General features: G+C 40.6%; 2 protein-coding genes across 4 annotated transcripts in view; one reads left to right on the top strand and one right to left on the bottom strand.

The window, feature by feature from the left end:
- Positions 1-3,483, top strand: part of LOC308073879 (filamin A-interacting protein 1-like) — a 32,738-nt gene extending 29,255 nt beyond the window's left edge. Inside the window, exon 6 of the mRNA XM_080413109.1 lies at positions 3,066-3,483. Within this exon, the coding sequence (XP_080269235.1) occupies positions 3,066-3,260 (195 nt within the window). The 3' untranslated portion in view covers positions 3,261-3,483. The remainder of the gene's footprint in view (positions 1-3,065) is intronic.
- The window catches only part of cmss1 (cms1 ribosomal small subunit homolog), a 43,719-nt gene extending 38,862 nt beyond the window's left edge, over positions 1-4,857 (bottom strand). For 2 of the 3 annotated variants that reach the window (XM_080413112.1, XM_080413113.1), the window contains exon 1: positions 4,799-4,857. In XM_080413112.1, the coding sequence (XP_080269238.1) occupies positions 4,799-4,847 (49 nt within the window). In that variant the 5' untranslated portion in view covers positions 4,848-4,857. The remainder of the gene's footprint in view (positions 1-4,798) is intronic. The other variant, XM_080413114.1, reaches the window with a different exon arrangement.
- Positions 4,858-20,587: the final 15,730 nt, after the last annotated feature.

Here is a 20,587-nt window from a genome sequence, read left to right as displayed (position 1 = left end):
TAATGCCTATGAGTGTGAAATCCTCAGCCTAACCACCAACAAACTGTGTGCCTTTTATAATTTTATGTTATGTTCATTATATTTTCCTCCCTGTTCATTAAAAGTGGTTTTTCTTGATTTCATTTATTTCATTATTTCAGTATACGTTTTGGCATGTGTTTGTTTAAACGTGTATTGGTAAATGCCACAATACCAGCAACTGTGTACAAAGACAATACTATTGTGCTGGAAGAATATCTACTAATTATAAAGCAAAATCAGATGACCATATTGGTTGACATCAAGAAAGTAAACACATCAATACTCCTAAACTACTCCATACTCTATTCATACAGGTTTAGTTAGTTTGGTACTGTACATATTGTGCTGTAGCGTCAATTAGGTGGACAGAGTGACGATTGGTACAAGACCAAGCACATAAAGATTACAGTCAATCATTGCGCAACATATCATTTTGTCCCATTGTGCTGATTACACAGTATAACAGCCTTTTCTAACTTCTTCAAGTAGTAGTAGAGCTAAGGTCAAGCCAGGAATTTACGATCTTTATGCAACTCACAAAAAACATAGCCTATTTCAGCAATTTTTTTTATTCACAGGCCAATTTTAAAGGAGTAGTTCACCCAAAAAATGACTTGTCTATCCTTTACACACCCCATGAAGCATTGAATTCATGGAGATGTTTTAGTTTTTATCACATTCCGAAGCCAATAATTTGATAACCGGCGGTCTCTCCGGTAGGAAACAAAAAGAGTCTCCTTTGTGTCTCCTACCGGATACATTAGCATCTTTATTATTATCATCAAATTATTGGCTCAGGAATGTGAAGAAAAAAAAATCACCAATAATTCAATGCTTCATGGGGTGTGTAATTGATAGAAAATAAGTATTTTTTTGGGGTGAACTACTCCTTTAATTCTCATCAAAGACACATTTGTAGTGTAACTGGAGGAACACATTGAAGATTAATGGCACAGAAAAAGCTAATTCATTCAAGTATGCGTTTGCTGTGCTCAGATATGCTTAATTTTGTACTTCATCATATGGTGTTGAGTGCCGAAGATAGCCGATGTACAAGTTGACAAGTTACCCATCGCTGTGCGACGTGTTGCGAGCTATTTTCGGCGTGTGACACCGGCACACAACAAAGTATAAATCAGGCTTTAAGATTCACAGGCTGATGTCACCACCCATCTCTCTTCTTAACCACCCTACAACTCCCTGCAATTTTGTGTGTGTGCTTGTGTGTGTGTGTGTATGTGTGTACGTGCACTCGTAGGGGAACATGCACTGCACATGTGTGAACGCTGAAGTCTTATCCCATGATAAGCTGGAAAAGTCTGCTAACATCAAACGCTCCCTGTTGGGTACATAAGCAATCATGTCTGTGAGGAACTGACTAGTAGGGAGAGGTCTTACGCTGTTAATTGATATCTTAAGTTCTGGCATTTCTCTTTTTTTTCAGTTTCAGAAAAAGGGGTGTTATGCTTTATTTTCATTCAACAGCGTGCACGACAACACTAACAAATCTGCCATCAACTTTTCCATTGTAACAGACCAACCCAGCGAGTATGGCAAGAACAACTTAACACAAGGCCTGAGTCATACCTAATAAATTGACTAATTCAGCAGAATAATGTTGAATCAGGTTTCCTCATAGCTTATGTGCACTGAAAAGTTACCCCTGTTGCTTGACTGAGTCTCATCATGATAACCATAGGGCTATATAAGGGGCTATTAAAAGGCCTCCTAAGGGAGGGACCCCTGCCAGAGAGTGAGCCATCCTCCCTAACAGATAGATGATGACAAATGTGAAGGAGCGTTTACCACCCTGACATCACCGGCTGGCGAAGCTAAAGCCAGATGAGGCATTTGACAACAGTTTGGGCTGATTATAGCGTGACAGAAGGCTCATGGGAGACTGCGTTAGAGTGTGACATTAGCACATTTAGCCACAAGACACATCAGCATAAAAGTCTGACTGCTCTCATGAGCCCAAAATCCATTCTCTATGTGCTCTTAAAGACATCAAAGTTTATTCCATCCTAAAGCTTAGAGTTCAGTTATTCTCATGTTCCATGTCCTCAAACTAAATTATTATCCATTCACTCCATCCGTGCCATTCATCCTTACCTTTTCTGACTTATAAACATGGGAGGAAGAATACAAAGTCATCAATCATGGTATATCTAAACAAATGTGGGTACTACTTTCATCTGTGTGCTGTAGGGGGTGCTATGGGGGGTCGGCGACCCCTTAGTTCTGGCGGGGCTGGGGGCTCCACATGCACGCGCGAGCACGCACCGTCAGCTGCGGTCTTGAAACCTTAAAGTTTAAACAATAGCCTCTCAAGGTTCGCGCCGTCAGCGGCGAGCCGTTCTCAATAGCGTCTACCTGGCTGCTTTGCATAACATTAGGCTACTCAGAAAAGCCATGGACTTGAATTGAATGTGTTACATTCCTCTCACAATGAGAGACAACAGTCTCTGCACTGCAGACAGAGTGTGGGGATCGCTTAGAAGAGGACCCAGTTCTCTGAGACAAGACAAAGACAAGTTGTCTGATTATTTTAAGTACTTATGTGTGGGTGAGTCTATGTAAAGGGCTTTTATATAAAACTAAAAGGAAAATAAAATTAATTAATTGAAACAAAAATAAAAACAATAAATTAACAATGCAACTAAATAATAAGATATAATTACATTAAAAATCACACGTTGAATACAGTATTTCAACTAGCACTGAGCTGATCGGCTATGTGCACATGCGTGCACGTGACGTCAGAAAATATAGCCCCCCTAGTTCAAAAATCCACAGCTCATCACTGTCTGTGTGTGTGTGTGTGTGTGTGTGTGTGTGTGTGTGTGTGTGTGTGTGTGTGTGTGTGTGTGTGTGTGTGTGTGTGTGTGTGTGTGTGTGTGTTCCCACATAACAGGATCCACTTTTAGCTACATCACTCCTCAATCAACCTTTATAAACACAGTCGGGGGTAATTGATTTTTTTTAGAAATATTTCCAGAAAATACTGCCTAATAGGTTGCCATGTTTCTGTTTCCTATGTTCAGATCCCTATGGCTATGGAATCACTCCAGAAGCCTGGCCCAACAAGGATTCCCAAGCCTAAAGGATACAGCTTCAACAGAGGGACCAACAGAGCTATGAATACTGGACAGAATAATATAAAACATCCCACCACATACACGGGGAAAAACACTGGTCTGAGAACGTCAAACAGGCCTAAGGCTACAACTACAACATAATAGACACAATGCATACTTTTTCCATAGAAAATGGGCAGGTATTACCTTAATATCCATATTAAATAATTGTCACATATAATGAGCATCTATCAACAACCAAAGAGCCTGCACAAAAACATGATTCAATTCAACACTATATGAACATACTCTATCCATCTAGCCTACAGAATTTGATAATTATGTTACTCGAACAACCGGTAGAATTGTGTGACCATAGAAAACATTTGTACAGCCAATCCAAATAAATGCCTTTAATGTAAATACATGACTGAAATGTGATTTTATCATCTTCAACACAGCGCAAACCCTCTGCTGTGGAGTTGTTAGGCTAAATAAATCCATCATAATATAACAGTGCAGGGCTGCCCTCTATTGGTATGCACCACGTAGTGAACTGTGCAGGGGCGCTGTAAGAATAGCCGAGGAAGAATATAATAATCATCATAACTAATGAACGCATAAAGTTGCTGTAAATATGCAATACAAAAGACAATTAGGTTCAAAATAAAAGGCGAGGCAGATGAATAAGTAATAAGTATGTACCATAATCCTTTTCGTGATTGACCCCCAGTGGTGTAAAGTAACTAAGTACATTTAGTCAAGTACTGTACTGTACAATTTTTGGGTATTTTTACTTTGCTGGAGTATTTCCAATTTTCAGTACTTTTACTTCTACTCCACTACATCTCAGAGGCAAATAGCTTTAACTTTAGTTACAAGTTATTTTGTAGAGTTTGATTATTATTACAAAACATATAACCGCTTCAGCTCTATACATTTAGGCCATTTGAAAATAATCTACAAGCTCACCATGCTGTGAGCTTGTAGATCGGCTATTTTCAAATGAAATTTATACATTTCATACATTTGAAAACTTGTGAAATGGGACATTCTGTAGCTGTAGAATACAACTCTCGTAGACGCATTTATGATTATCATAAATACGTCTACAAGAGTTGTATTCTACAGCTAGGACATTCTGCATAATGACTACTTTCTACTTTTGGTACTTTAAGTGCATTTTGATACCAATACGTTTGTACTTTTAGTAAATTTTAAGTCAATTTTGAATTACGGACTTGTACTTGTAACAGAGTATTTCTACATCGCAGAATTTCTACTTTTATTTAAGTAAAACACATGAGTACTTTTTCCACCACTGTTGACCCCACGTGTTTACATGGTAACACGTGGAACCCGGATCTGAAGACTTCACTGCATGTGCACGCACCGCACGTGAAAGAAACTCCAGTCGAAATGCCATGTTTTAAAAAGATATGTAAAGTAAACTCTGAATGGGATTTTATTGTAATTTCCAACTTCTCATTGATACTTGTTTGACAGCTGCTGTAAACGTGAACCGCATTAGCATTTGAATAGCTAACTAGCTAGCTAGCTATGACTACGCAGTGACACTAGACACTATAGGAACGGCTTTCCTTTAGTCTGTCGATATGAATGGAGCATGTATGTATGTATGAAGACCTCACAGCTTCATGGAGCAGAAAGGTAACGGAGTTCATCATTGTAAATAGTACCTGAGTTACCCTCGTGTTGCCACCACTCTTCGCCCAAGTCGTCTCCCATCTTCCTGTAGTTCTGATGTGACCAGTGTTGCCAGGTTTTGCGAGAGAAACAAGCGACCAGTTCTATGAAAACAAGCCCAAAAGAAGCGACTTTAAAATGCTACATGAGCAATTTAAAATGTTATCTATATTCATCGTCATATGTTTTGAAAATAGCCGATCTACAAGCGTTGTGACGCGTTGTGGGCTTGTAGATCTGCTATTTTCAGGGGGGGGAAAACTCAGTGAAAATCATTGAATAGGCCTAATAAAACAAAAACAATTTAGCACACATCTGGTATGAGGTTCCGCCCGGCACAAAACATTTTTCAGATAGGGGTCCACGGACAAATACATATCAATTTAGATGTCCTTGACATGAAAATGTTTTAGAGCCACTGGTTTAAACAACATTAGGACACAAATAACCACAACCCGAACCCCCAACTAACTACCAAGCAACTTTACAGAAAAATAAGCCCAAAGTCGCTTATAATAAGCGGACATGGCAACACGGCTTCCGAATCCTTCCTGTAGTTCTGAGTCTATCCAATCAAAAACTACAGCTGAGTGACTGGGATCAACTTGCTTTGCAGATTGTAGATCCTGTCTAGAGCGGATATGAAACGTTTTTGTATGCTTTTCATGTGGACATGACCGGATACAGTTGGGCTTTAGACCACATCTGAGCACCGAGCAGAAACCAGGCTTTCCAACAGTTATACTTTGAAAAGGCTAGTGCTATCATGAGAGACGGCGTCAGGGGGTGGTACGTGTAGGGTGGTGTTGTTGGTGGTTCATAAATGTCTGATAAATATGAACTGGACAAGCGTCAGTCATCCAGATGCAAGTTTATTTTCTTCCCTTTGTGAACCCCAGGATAAGCTATGCAAACACTGCATATCAGTTAATGTAGCATTTTTTTTAATACAAGATGTGGCCTTTGAGTGAAAAGGTCTTTGAAAACAAGACAAAAAACAAGCCAATAAGAGCCATGAAGTAAGTACGTTTTGCAGAGCGGCCCATAGGGCAGGAGTAGCTGCAAGCAACTGTCTTGCAGCTAGGGCAGGAGGATATATCTCATAGCTGTTTCTGTAGCATGAGGCAATTTGATGTCCATGTACATCCACTGGCCTGGACATGACGCTATATGTCACAGGGACTTACTTACCCCCAAACCTGCCTTTGATGGTGACATTAGGTCCCATGTATTTTTCAGAGTCTTTGGTATGACCCGGCTGGGGATCGAACCCCTAGCTCCCAGTCTCAGGGCGGACACTCTAACCACAAGGTTACGAAGCCCTAGGCCAAATGTTGTACAAAGGGGGATTTGTCTGGTGTATTTGTGTCAAATGGAATATTATTGAAATGGAAGCATAATTTGATGGAAGTATATTCACGTGCTTAAATGCAGTTGTGTGAAATTGGATGGTAAATGCTAATCCAGTTCTCATGACAGGGGAAGAAGACTGAGGCAGATGAACGAGAGAACGAGAGAACACAGAAGAGATCAGGTAGGCTACATAGCAAAATCCTCTATGTTCAATGTTCATTTAACTGAGAGTGTAGGCTACAAACGGAAACGCATGGACCGGCAGGTTTTGATTGATTGATTGATGTACTTTATTTAGTAAGACATGAGAACAGTACATGACAGTACATAACAGTACATGGAAGTACAAATTCACAATACAAGGTCTACTAAACTGGAAATCTCATTAAGCACTGAGCTTGTTTAAGATGAGAACCCCATGCACACAAAACATGATGACATATAAGAGACAGACAGATATACACACTACTATACAGAATGTCATATAATCAGTTTACAGGTAGAAAAGAGAGAGGGGGGGGGTAGGTTAGGTTAGGACATGGGGTAGGTTAGGACTTGGACAGGGGCCATTTTTATATTGCAGCCTCCTGAAGGTGTATCTTTAGGGCAGTTTTGAAAGTGAGTAGGGTTTTACACTCCTTTACTCCTTTTGGTAGGGCCTTCCACATTTTTGATGAATAGCATGAGAACGAGTTCATTCCCTTTGTTGAGCCAAATCTGGGTTGAACATGATTTGTGGAGCTGCCTCTGGTGTTATGATCATGGATTTCATTAATATTTTGGAAGTAGGTTAAATATGTATAAATGAATGCTGAGGATTTTGAGTCATGTCATCAGGGAAATTAAATTGGGTGAAAAAGAAACACTGTTGTACACACAATTGAGAGCCAATATGTTATAACTCAGCCATGAGAAAGAGGATGTCACGAGACTTCTTTTTGCTATGTGGTTGGTATGGTGTATGGCTGTAACTTGTTACGTTACAAACTAGAGATAAATGTATAGCTTTTATCTGCCTCATGTCATGACATTGCCATGTCAAATGTGTCTGGGCCTCAGATATTGTCAGCAATAATAATACTATTAATAATACCACATGTTTCATTATCAATATGATATTTATGATTAATGTCAAAATAATGACGACATAAGCTGCTTATTATGAATGTTTATTCCAAATTCCAAATACTGCAGACGCTTTTTTCCTGGATAAACCAATGATTTGCCCCATTTGGGGTATTTTCTGTGCACAGGACACATTTAACAGCTGTTACTAATTTGTTTTGAAAATGAGCTTCTAGTCGGCAGTGGCTTTCACTGAATCTGTAGTGCCTGGGTAGCTGAGCTATGTAGTTGGGGGAGATACTAAATGGTTAGTAATCATTGCTATCGAGTGTTTGTTCAGTAAGAGGTGTCTCCCTGTCTCTCCAGCTCTTTACTTACTTAGGCCTTAACATTTCCTGAGGAACATAGGCCATTGATGAAATGCCTCCATTTTAGTCTGAGAGATGGTCAACAATTATTTATTTGAGTTCAGGGGAGTTCAGGGATACAATCACATTTTAATCAATGTAATATTCAGGTTTTTATTTTCACTGTAATTCTTTTACTATTTGAAATTCGGGATCAACGACTCCCCTCCGCTATTATTTCTCTTGGTCTCTTCCTATCAACCAGCCAGACACATTTAGTCAACTGAGTAGCACTCCTCCTTGGTGCGCAAGAGACCTGTGTGTTCAATCCCTAGACTGACAGTCACGCATTTTGTGGCCATAGTAGAAGCAACTGCTCTGGCACTCATATCATTCCTCTGCGTTTGTTGTTCAGATCAATGATTTGCGATGCGAGGAATTTGGGGAAACGGTTTTAGAAGATTGCAGAGAAAAACCTTAGCAGTCTGAATTACCCTGGTGCAGGTCTGCTGATTCCCACTGATTGTGTTGCAAGAGATTCTATGCAATTCCTCGCAAGCAACAACTTGTAAAACATTTCTGATCACACAAACACATTGCTCACAGGAAACTGTTATTGTAACGTTATACACTTCCATATCTATCTACAGTATCAATCTATCTATCTGCACACACGCACACGCACACACACACACCCTTGATGTGGACTGTCACTGTCCAGTTTTAGGGATAGGCCCGCCTGCTGTTTTAACCCGGCTATTCAGTGTCTCAACGGTGCTGAGCAATTAAGCAAACTTGTTATTCGCCGCGCCTCCGCCCAAGTGGAGCCTGCTATGAAACTCTGCACGGCTTGTGACTGTGTCCGTCTGTCTGTGTGCAGTGCACTGCCTGGGTGCGGCCGACAGAGTGCGCCAGAGTGCAGCTACAGTCAAAACACACACACACACACACACACACACACACACACACACACACACACACACACACACACACACACACACACACACACACGTAAATACACAATATTTTGTTCGCTTCCAGCGTTCGCGCGTCTTACTTGTATAGAACACACTCCAACACATGCATAAGGCATGTGTTGGAGATGCAATTATCCCAAACCTTACCCGGAGAGATCCTCTTTTCAGTGCATGCGTGTTGCTCATGACAGTATAGGCTACAATAACTCGAGATTCTGGTTCGTAATCATTTGAAGCCACTCAGCGTGATGTACATTTGATTAATTGTGAGCAAAAAAAAATGGACAGCCGTGTGTCATGGTCACGCGTAATGTGGTGAGTCCAGTTCCACATTGATTGACAAAGTAAAACAAAAATTCTTAGGCCATGTATAATTGCATGATAGTATAATAGTTTTCTGCAGCCCGCACTGTAGTCACTGTAGGTTAATAATTAAGACATATTTAATCAGTTATGTCATTCATGAACCAGGTTATTTCATTTAAATGAAAACCGTTTGACCAGCCTCCGAGCCGGTCAAACGTCTTTGACGTCAAATTACTTTTGAGACTTTTGTCTCAGCAGCACTTAAAGTTCCTCCAGAAACCCCTCAGTATAAATATTGAACAGTCCCTTACTACCTTTAACCATACTAATCGTGCCTAATATTAAATTAAATCTATTCATTAAACCACACCAAGCCCATGCCTCAAGGTTAGTGATAGGAAGTTGTGACTGTTCTTATATCAAGTCGGGACCCAATGTGTATTTTGCTGGCCTGTGCAACAGGCCAGCAAAATACACCTTTGACCTTTTGTGCCCTCAAAAAATGGACAACACCAAAGGCCAAGTGGCCTTGCCCCTAAAATGACAAAATTCCAGGCCTGCCACTACTTATGGGATGAGGTGTTGTGCATGGACATGTTCTACAGCCATTTCAAACAGGAAGGAATCATGAACCCTAAGGTGTGTTTGGACTACAGGAACTGCATCCTGAAGCCTGGTGGTTCTAAGGACGCCGATGCTGAAGAACTTCTTGGGTCGTGAACCCAATCAGGAAGCGTTCCTCCTGAGCAAAGGACTAAAAGTTTCAACGTGTTCAGTTCATCCCTTGCGGAGGCTCCGTCCCAGATGCCGGAGAAAGGACTTAACGGTTTCAACATCAAAGAAAAAGAAACGAAAAGACAAAAATAGAAACGAAAAGACAAAGGCATTAAAGACAAGTAAAGAAAAGAAGAAGGAATTATAGGGTCAGCAATTTTGGAACAAGCTCACAGCGACCCACCACACTAATCTCTCAGCAACACTGACGAGCAATTTTCTATAATATAAACCTAGAGATGGGTACAAAATGATCAATAAAAACAAATAAGTTCTAAAGGCTTTCAAAAATAAAAATGAAAATAGCGGCATGAACGGTCACAGACAGTAATCAATGGTTCAGTAATATTTATAGTAAAGAGGTATTTTTCATTTGCCTGTTGGTATTTTGTGACTGATGACACAGCTACTTATGTCTCTGTTATCATTGATGTGATACCAATAGTGAAAGTAACTAAGTACATTTACTCATGTACTGTACTTACAGTAGGTACAATTTTTAAGTACTTTTACTTTCCTGTAGTATTTAAAATTTATTTTACTTCTACTCCACTACATTTCAGAGGCAAAATATTGTACTTTTTACTCCACTACAATTATTTGAAAAAAATGTTTTCGTCTAGTTTTAGTCGACTAAATGTACAGCCGACAAAAATGTATTTTGGCGGGCCTTGATGGCATCATAATGCCTGATTTTACATGCTGAAAATAGCCGGTCGCTGCGACACGTTGTGAGCTTGTAGAGCTTGTAGATCTGTACATCTGCTTGTAGATCTGCTATTTTTCAGCACCCCTGGGTGCCACACGTGGTCCCTGGTGCGGCTATTTTGATGGCAGACCCCTGACCAGTGTTGGTGCCAAGTTTGGTGCGCCTCGCAGGTCCGCATGTTACTTTTTTGACGTCCACCCGCCTGCGCACCCACCCACCCTCTAGGCAATTTTAATATAGGATAAACACTGATGAATTTGTACTGTACCCTTCTTTCTCTTCTGTTGTTTAACAGCTGATGGTGTGGTGGTTGGTGGGGTGGGTGGGTGGGTGAGGGTGTATGAATGTCTCGGTATACTTGTATTGTATGTATTTATGTCTGTTGTTCATGTTTTTATGGGACCCCCTCGAAAATGAGATGCTGCATCTCAAGGGGCAAATCCCTTCAATAAAAATCTGAAATTCTGTAATCTTCCAAATTCCTGTTTTGTCTAAAATAGACAAGATGTACCCGACCCACAGAGAAAACTCAAGTTTTATTTCCATTTTATGTTGGCTGTAGCCTGTCACAGGACCTGTTACTAATACCATAAAACTTGCTTTGCTAAATGTCAGCTCTTTAGCAAACACATTGTCTTTAGTTGATGATGTCATTGCTACTTATAAACTCCCACTCTCCCACCCTCCTCTCTCAGGGAACTAGGGTGAGAGACCTCTGAGCACTGACCACTGAGACAGAGATACGGCATGATGTTACCTAGTAGTGGTGTAAACTGTAAAGGCTCACAGAAGCTGTGCGTAGGAACCAAACATCAGACATCTTAGAGATAAACAGAACATTAATTTAGGAATTCTGAATGGTGTTAAACACACTGGAGAAGTGTTATTAGACAATTTCCTAAAGGCTTTGAATACTGGTTATTGAGCCTCTATTAGTGAAGCCTGCCCAGTTTGCTGGGCACTGATTTCGGCAAAACATCCATCCTAGTATTACTGGATTTTAGTGCTGCTTTCAACACTGGAGACCTTACAAATAATACTGCTAAACAGACTGGACAACTGGGTTGGATATTCATTAATTTGCTCAATTCTTATCTCCAACACAGGCCACATCATTTAAAAAAAAATCGCTTATCTTAATTATGTGGATGACACTGAAAAATGTCAAGCAAGAAATATTGCTGTAATTATAGATTCAGATATGAATTATAATTAAAGGACAACTTTGTTTTATTTACAACAAGGGTTATTTTATTAGTTTGTAATGATAATAATTTATAAAATCATATAAAAAAATTATGAAAAAAACAATTAGAGGATGTCCAAACAAGACTTAGAAAAACATATCTTTACATATCTCTCCCTTTTTCTCCAGTAGGTTAGACTGCTGTACTGGTCTTCCCTCAGGTCTCCCCCCAAAAAACTATCAAGACAGCTCCAGCTCATTTAGTATGCAGCTGCTAGAGCTCTAACTAGAACTAAGAAAGCTGAACACTGTACACCGATTACCAGATCCCTTCACTTCACCATTGAGTCATTGCTATATTGATGATTGTCTTTAAATCATTCAGTGGTTTAGAGACAAATACATCTTTGACTAGCTTTTACATTATGAATCTCAGGTCATATGGGGACGGTCTTCTAGCCCTTACCAAAGTTATAACAAAACATGGTGAGGCTGCATTTAGTTTAGTTAGCCACACATACTGTAGTACAGAACAAACATCCAGAGGATCTGTGAGTAGTAAACTCTGACTATATGCTAACTAACTGCCTAAAACATTGATGTTCTCCACTGCCTTCTATTAGAAAAATTCAGCCTACACCAGTTTCTTTTTCATGCATAATAGTGACTTTTAAGGTGTTTTTTGATGGAGTATTGTGTTGTAGGCAGAAAGTATACACAAAACAACAAACATAGTTTTCCAGTCCTGTGATGGAAGGATGGCGGGATATATCCAAGGAGCCATAGTCATGACAGGATGGCAGGTTAAACCCCACATACAATTTCTGTTGTATATAAAGCAAGCTGCATGCACATTAATATTTTGTCTGTTTGATTAAACCATAGTTTTTATATACAGTATAGAGGCATTGCTTATGTGTGTGCAAAGAAACACCACTGATAAACAGAGATTTGATGGCCCCTTTGGTGCATGGGTTAAAGTGCCACATGCCTCATAATTACACCATGGCATTTTTATCTATCTATCTGTCTATCCGTCCGTCCGGCCGTCCGTCCGTCCGTCTATCTAATCTATCTAATTATGTATATTTATGCTTTTAAATACCTTATGGAAAGCGCTTTGAATTGCCTTTGGATCCTGTTATGTGGGAACACACACACACACACACACACACACACACACACACACACACACACACACACACACACACACACACACACACACACACACACACACACACACACACACACACACACACACACACACACACACACACACATGTACTGTACACACGTGTACTATTTCACTATTTCATTGGAGAAATAAAGTAGTTATCATCTACGGTGGCATATCATCTAAATATAAATGGTGACTTTTGTTCTTTCCAGCTGACATTTAATTAAGTGTCAAATTAAAAAAAAGAGTATGATGTGTTATATTTGGTCCATAAAACTCAGATTTTGACCTTTTTACAAACGACAGATGCAATTATACTAGTGTAAAGCCTCATTATTCATCATAATCATCAGGTGATGCTTCCAAGGGAGGAGAGACACGCAGCCTACTCATCCCCTGAGTGTCTATGTACATTGTACATTACAGAGAACTCGTATAACCCTTCTTTGGCATTCACTGTCATTATGGCAGGACTGGGCTGTTCTCATTAGTCTAGCGCACAGAGAAGAAGGGAAACGGAAAAGAAAGAAGGAGGAGGACGTGATTGGAATGGTGCCCTCGTTCCTGCAGCTGTAGTGTAGAGGAGGGAAGGAGGGACAGGTCCTCTGAGAGTAATTGCATGCTTTTTTGTGTTTCTGTCGCATTTCTGGCTAGCACAGGCTGCGAGACGCTTGATTAAAGCTTTGCCACCAAGAGAGAGAACAGCCTGATTACTGAGGAAATTATACAGGGTCAAAATGATTATGCTGTGTAACCCTCAAAATGTAGGGAGAGAAAGAAGCAAATCAGGAAAGAGTGAGAACGGAAGGATAAAATGAACACATTGCACTGGGATCTGCCAACATTCAGGCAAGACAATGGACTTTAAATGGAAGCCTTGTATGTAATTAAGCATCATCCCTGGGAAAGACGGGCGTCTGTCATTTTCTGTCCAGTGTTTGGCTGTATATCCTCTTGCAGCAATATTCTATAACATAACAAGCCTTTTCCCTGCACCTCTGAGAAAGTAGTACCTGTACATTTGCTTCTGTCTGAGTTAATTAACCAAATAATTTGCTAAATGGTAATCGCATATTTACAGATTTAAAACAATTGGGGTTGAGCGGTTATAACCATCTTCTGATAAAAAAAAGGAAACAAATAGCCCTAACTTTTTACAGTTTAACTGCAAGGTTGAAAAAAAGAGGCAATTCTGTCTTTTTACCTCACCATTCTCATAAGGCATTTTTTTTGCAGGCTTGTTGCAGTTAGAACTGCAGACTGACTCCCAGTTTTCCCACGCACCTCTAGTGCTAATATAATGACATATTATTGCATTGCACCGTAAAGATCAATCAGAAAATGCATCAGTAATTTGAACCTTAGTGTCATCATCGGTGGAAAAGACAGGAACAATGATGAATGGAAGGATAGTGTTTGCTTTCACCGCTACAGGTCACATATTTAAAGAATGTGGTAAAAAAAAAAGAGTGACTTAAATGAAGACCAGCCAAAGTGTATTAGTTGTCACGTTGGTGTGGGGCAAGGGTTCAGCTAGATAGTCAGGGGTTGGACAGCTGCACAAGGAAGAACAGATAAACTGGAAGTGACCTTGAGCTTTCCAAAACTTCACCGCAAATAACTTCCTATGTCTCTGAATTACGACTGTATTCATGAGCATCTGGCTGTGGCTGACCCATGCAGGTCAGGAGGCGTGCTGCATTATAAATACTTGGCAGGGGTATTGTTTTGTTGTTGTTGTTGTGTTTTGCCTTTGTCCGTCTTTTGGTAAGGAAACTTAATGTGTTCCGTTTTTAATTTGTATGTATTGCCACCCACGGAGCAAGATTGATTGCACATTTATTTATTTAACTACTTAAACCCTATATAATAGTCCTCTATACACGATCCACTCCTTTTCCCCCACTCTACACCACATATCAGCCCAGAATAGGGACCTTGGGTTCATATGGTTCAGTATTAATGTATAGGCATACAGTTACATGTTCAACTAGAAAAGTGTGCTCCTCGGAGCACAGGTCTCCGCCAGGCCAGGTTGCCTACCCAGTGCCCGCAAACTTTGGTCATAGCCACTTGGAATGGGATCTGAAAAATCAAACTTTTACATCTTGATCACATGACCCCAGAGATGATGTGTACTGATTTGTGTGAGTTTTTCACGAAATCTGTAGGAGTAGTAGCAAATTAATATGTTTTGAAGAAAACGCACTATGGAAGAAAATGTTATCTAGCATTGCCATTTCTTCCTCGGTCTAGTGTGGATGTGCGTGCAAAGTTTCACGGCAATCGGACGCTGCGTTTATGAATTGAGGAATTTTGTTCAAAACGGACCACTCCTGTAGGAGTGGTAGAATCTGTAGGAGTAATATCAAAAGAATTGTTTTGCAAAAATCTGCCTCCTGGTGGCGCTATAACAGGCCGATGTAAAAGGGGCCTCCAGGGAGTGTGTGTGCACAGTTTCACGTTGATCGGGCCAACGGTGGTGGAGATTAGCTGTACATGGATGGATGGATGGACGGACGGACGGACGGACGGACGGACTGGGGCGAAAACATAGTATTTTCTGTTTATTAAAGAGGTGGAGAGACACAGAGACCTCTATTACATCACAAACATCACTTACCCTACCCTTTAAATGTAGCTATTTATTTTTTTATAATCTAAATATAGTTTTAGAATATAATTTGAAAATATATGCATGTTCTCTGGCTGTATGTCTGGGTATGTAGCAAAGGTGGATCAGTGTTTATGTAAATGTGTGCATGTCTATATTGCCACAGATGGGGCGAGCAAGTTAGAGCCTTCCTGTGGATGTGTCAGGGGGTCAGAAGTGAGACAGAAGGCATCCCAGTGCAGGTATCCTAATGGCATAGGTCCCAGTTACTGTCAACCTGCACCAAATGTCTAACCACATGGGTCAGGCTAGCTCAGCTGTCAACACTGGAGCTCCCAAGTCAACACTCAGGGTCCGATGGCCTTAGAGCTGCAATCTGCTCCGTGCACCTGATGGGAGACTGCACACACGGTGAAATGTTTTAGAGAGGTAGCGAGAGCTTTGAGGTTAGAACAGATTGTCAGAACAAATCCCCAGGTTATGTGCTGACATTTCAATGTACACTAGGTTCCGTGATCATTTAGGTGAAATGCTACTCCATTCAAAAACATGTGAAGCTACCACTGTTGAGATGCCAAGTCATTACAGAGATGACATTCTGTAATAATGTAGTATCTGCGATGCTTTTTAGGTTTGTGTACAGCAGGGCCCTTAGATCCTCTGACAATGGCCTGGGGCTATACAAAAAGGCATGTACAGTAGATGCAGCTTTTAGCTACTACAGTCCTAGCCTTTGAAATAGCCTGCAGGACGATCTACGGGTCTCTAAGATAAGATTATGATGAGACCTTTATTTATCCCGCGGGGGAAATTCAGGTGCCGAAGACAGTACAGCAGTTAAGAACAGGTTACAGGACAAGGAGAAACAAAAGTACAGTAGATACAGCATGATGGAGATACATAATATTCAGTCAACAAGAAATGTTAATCATAAAAAAGGAGGAAAGAAATTGTAATTGCATTGAAAAAGATTGCAGCATACAATATACAACACTATACAACCTCGGCAGTGCTAGCATAGTGCAAGACAGGTAACAGAACGGAGAACACACAGAAGCATACCATACTGGACTGCTTGTTATCAAGCAATTAGTCCTGAGCGGGATGAGCGATCAACACGATCCTCGATATACATCTTCATAGCTAACGGCACAAAGGACAGTCTCAGTCTACTGGTTGTCCCCGGGGGGAGAATGAATCTATCATTCCCCCTGGTGCTGAGCCTTCCCACAATCTCCAAGTGAAGAGGATTAAAGTGGTTGTCTATAGTAGCATCCAGCTTCCTCGCTACATGCACCTTCATCACCTCCTCCACTCCTTCCAGGGTAGTCCCCACGATAGAGCTAGCTTTCCTGACCAGCCTGTTCAGGTTGCTTATGTCCCCGGCATTAATGTAACCCCCCCAGCATGCAATCACAAAGAAGAGAGAGCTAGCCATTACAGACTGATAGAACATCTGCAGGATCCTGTTACACATACTGAAGGACCTCAGCCTCAGAAAGAACTGGAAGGTTATTGTGGGCCAGCAATGTTTGGAATTCAGTCATTATAGAGGTGAGTACAATCTATAGAAGTTAAGGGATTAATGTTGATGAAGTTGATTTGTGGGAGTGCAAACTTTAGGTGCCAATCTTAGCCAATCAGGATGGTCTATTAAAAATCGGACAGATCCATCTTGATCACATGACTATAGACATAATGTGTACAGATTTGCATGATGTTTGGACAAAATGTGTAGGAGTAATATTAAAACATTTTTTAATAACAATTTGCCTCCTGGTGGAGCTTTAATAGGCCAAATGGAAAAGGGTGGCATTTCTTCCTCAGACTTTCAAGGTAATCGGACGCTGCGTTCATGATTTAAGGCATTTTGTTCAAAGTGAACCACTCTTGCAAACTTTAGATGCCAATCTTTGCCAATCAGTATAGAATATGAAAAATCGGACAGATCCGTCTTGATCACATGACTAAAGAGATAATGTGTACCGATTTGCGTGATGTTTGGACAAAATATGTAGAACAATCGGCCTGCTGGTGGCGCTATAACAGGCCAATGAGAAAAGGGTGGTATTTCTTTCTCGGCATAGTGGGAATGTGTGTGCAAAGTTAATAGGACACTGCGTTCCTGATTGGAGGCATTTTGTTCAAAACTAGCCACTCGCAAACTGGAAGCCAATCTTAGCCAATCAGGATGGAATATGAAAAAACATACAGATCTGTGTTGATCACATGACTATGTAAAAAGTAAGCCATCATCCCCAAAACAAAGCTAATACAGGAGAGCTGTATTAGCTGTGAGTGGACATTCAATTTACCTGAATTAATCATAATTTGGAAAGTATTTTTCTTTCCCTCAGGGATCATAGATGGTAAAATATTCTTGTTTTTGTTATGAGATATGTGACATATCTGAATACACAGATGCTACTTGCAGGCGCTCAGAGGACAAAGCCACAATAGACTTTATAGCCTGAGTTGAATGACATTAATATATTTGCCCCTTCCTAATTAGAAGAGTAAGTGACAGAGGTGATAGTTGTTAATTCAAGAAGAGACAGTGCTAAAGACCGGAGGGCCAGCTGGAAACTTGGTGATACATTCGTCACCATAGCAACACCCCAGACACCTGCGTCAGAGGCCCTCTGTCAGGGTGAGAGGGCATACTGAAAAAACAAGGTGAGAACGGACCTGCACTTGTCAAATGAGACATAGCTATCTGTGTGATGTTCAATGACTCGACAGGATCAGGCCAGGGCAAAAAGAATATGGCAAATGCTGGCTGTGTAATTAAAGATCTCACACATATTTACTCTTAACCAGCTAGCTATTGCTCTTCAAAGGAAACTATGGATTAAGTTAATCATACGTAAATTCAGAGTCCCCGAAAAACTTCTAGCACCACTAGCAGCAGGGTTCTAAAGATTGCATCGTCAGTTGATCCGTCTGTAGAATACTTTAATTAGACTCATCCAAGACATCCTGAAAATTATTTGTTGGATTGCCACGGAATTAGGTGTGCACCTTAATATTCCTCGGAGGATGAAACCTACTTTGGTGAGCCCATGGCCTTTCATCGAATGCCTCTCTTAGGACACATTTTCCATTTGTCCTCAAGATAATTTCAAACTCTAATGAGAGGAATCAAGCAGTGCTCTAATCTAATGGCATAATTTCTTTAAAATTTTTTGATTAGGAAAAAAGTTTGGCCCACTTGAACATTATGAAAGATTTGACCGTGCAATTACATTTGTTTTATAAATATGCCAAATACCAGCTGCTGTTTATGTATTCATGTATCAGTGCTCTACTGTTTTATTAATGGACATAACAACTACAAAGACATCCAACTAACATAACATCTATTCACTTCATAGAAAATCGTCTGTCTATCTACACATTGGGTTGCTGACTTGCTAATTGATTTCTCATAGCAGTATTAGCATAAAATATTTATTGTCTCCACCAGGCCGGACGCCCGAAAGCCGGAGACTATGTTTTCGCCCCAGTCCGTCTGTCAGTGTCCGTGTGTCCGGCGTCTGTGAACAGCTAATCTCCAGGACCGGTGCGAAACTTTGCACCCACACTCCCAGTAGGCCAAGGAAGAACCTCTGCCCCAAATTCTTCAAATCGCCCTAATGGTGGCACTATAACTTAAATACGTGGCGCTCCCATTGAAAACAATTCAAAACATCCACTGCGCTTAGGAAAAACGCCTTGGTGGCCTTAGTCTTATTTTTTAGGTTGTCCTATATAGATGTATTCTCTTTGGACTGCCGCCATGACACATCCCTAACCACATACACCCTATAAACTTTCTTGTACTTCAAATTGCGAAAATAGTTCATGTTGTGAGCTTGTACATCTGTTGTTTTCGACGAATGCTGCCTATTTTTGACAAATGTTCGTCTATTTTTGCAGAATGTTTGCATGTTATGACATGCTCAGAAATGGGACACTAGGGTTCACGTGGTTAATTCTGAAAACCCACATAGACCTGCTTCTGTTGTAAAGGTATTTCAGATTCCTGCTGCCAGTGCCATAAGATCCTGAATGACACTTGCAAATGAGGTCAGTAATACCAATCCGACACAGACCACTGCTCCTCTATCCAGCTTCAGATGGCAAGGACAAAACAGAAAATATCTTCATAATCTTCATTATTAACAACTCATTCACTGCCACTGACGTAAAAAACGTAATTTTTCAAATTTGACCCAAAGACCAAGGAGATATGATTGTTTAAAGATCTAGACTCCCATCCACTTCCTTGTTAACTTAAAACTTAAAAATTCTGTATCTCGGCTCCTGAGTCCTTTTTTTTTTCGAAAAAAAAAAAAAAAAAGAATCCTCAAATATCACATGGCAAGCAATCCCCTTTATACATTTTTGTCTCCGCCAGGCCGAAAGGCATGGTGAGAGAGTATGTTTTACCCTCCGTCCGTCCGTCCGTGTGTGTGTGTGTCCTGTCCGTGTGTTAGCAGCTAATCTCTGGTACCGTTGGCCCAGTCGCTGCGAAACTGTGCACACACACTCCCTGGATGCCAATTCAGAACCTCTGCCTCAAACTTTTCACATGGGCCTGTTATAGCGCCACCTGGAGGCCGATTTGTGCAAAACCCATGTTTTTACATTACTCCTACAGATTTTATCCAAACGTCATGCAAATCGGTACACAGTATCTCTATAGTCATGTGATCAACACGGATCTGTCCAATTTCCCATATTCCATCCTCATTGGCTAAGGTTTGCTTCCAAAATTTGCAGGATTGGTCCGTTTTGAATAAAATGCCTCAAATCATGAACGCAGCTTGCGATTTCCGTGAAATTTCACAAACACATTCCCACTAGGCCAAGGAAGAAATTCCACCCTTTTTCACATTGGCCTGTTATACACATTGGCCACCAGCAGGTCTAATTTAGCAAAACACATTTTTGGAACAAAATGCCTCAAATCATGAATGCAGTGTCCGATTGCCGTGAACGACCTAAGAATAAATGGCACCCTTTTCACATTGGCCTATTATAGCGCCACCAGGAGGCCACAATAACGTACCTGACCTGGCGGAGACCTGTGCTCCGAGGAGCACTTTTTCTAGTGTTATTATGTTTTTGTTACAGGCATTTGCACTGTGAGTGTTTGCTCAAAAGGGCCTTAATAAAGCTTCAAGTTAATTGTGGTGTTATTGCACATTTCATGTCTTCTTTCACTTGAAACTTGAAACCTTCAAATCAGAACTTTCAGAGAAGTAGCTGACTTTTAGGATTGATGCACAC

The sequence above is a fragment of the Gymnoscopelus braueri genome (genome assembly GCF_963280865.1).
Source record: "Gymnoscopelus braueri genome assembly, chromosome: 18".
Lineage (NCBI taxonomy): Eukaryota > Metazoa > Chordata > Actinopteri > Myctophiformes > Myctophidae > Gymnoscopelus > Gymnoscopelus braueri.
This window is presented reverse-complemented; position numbering and strand designations above follow the sequence as displayed.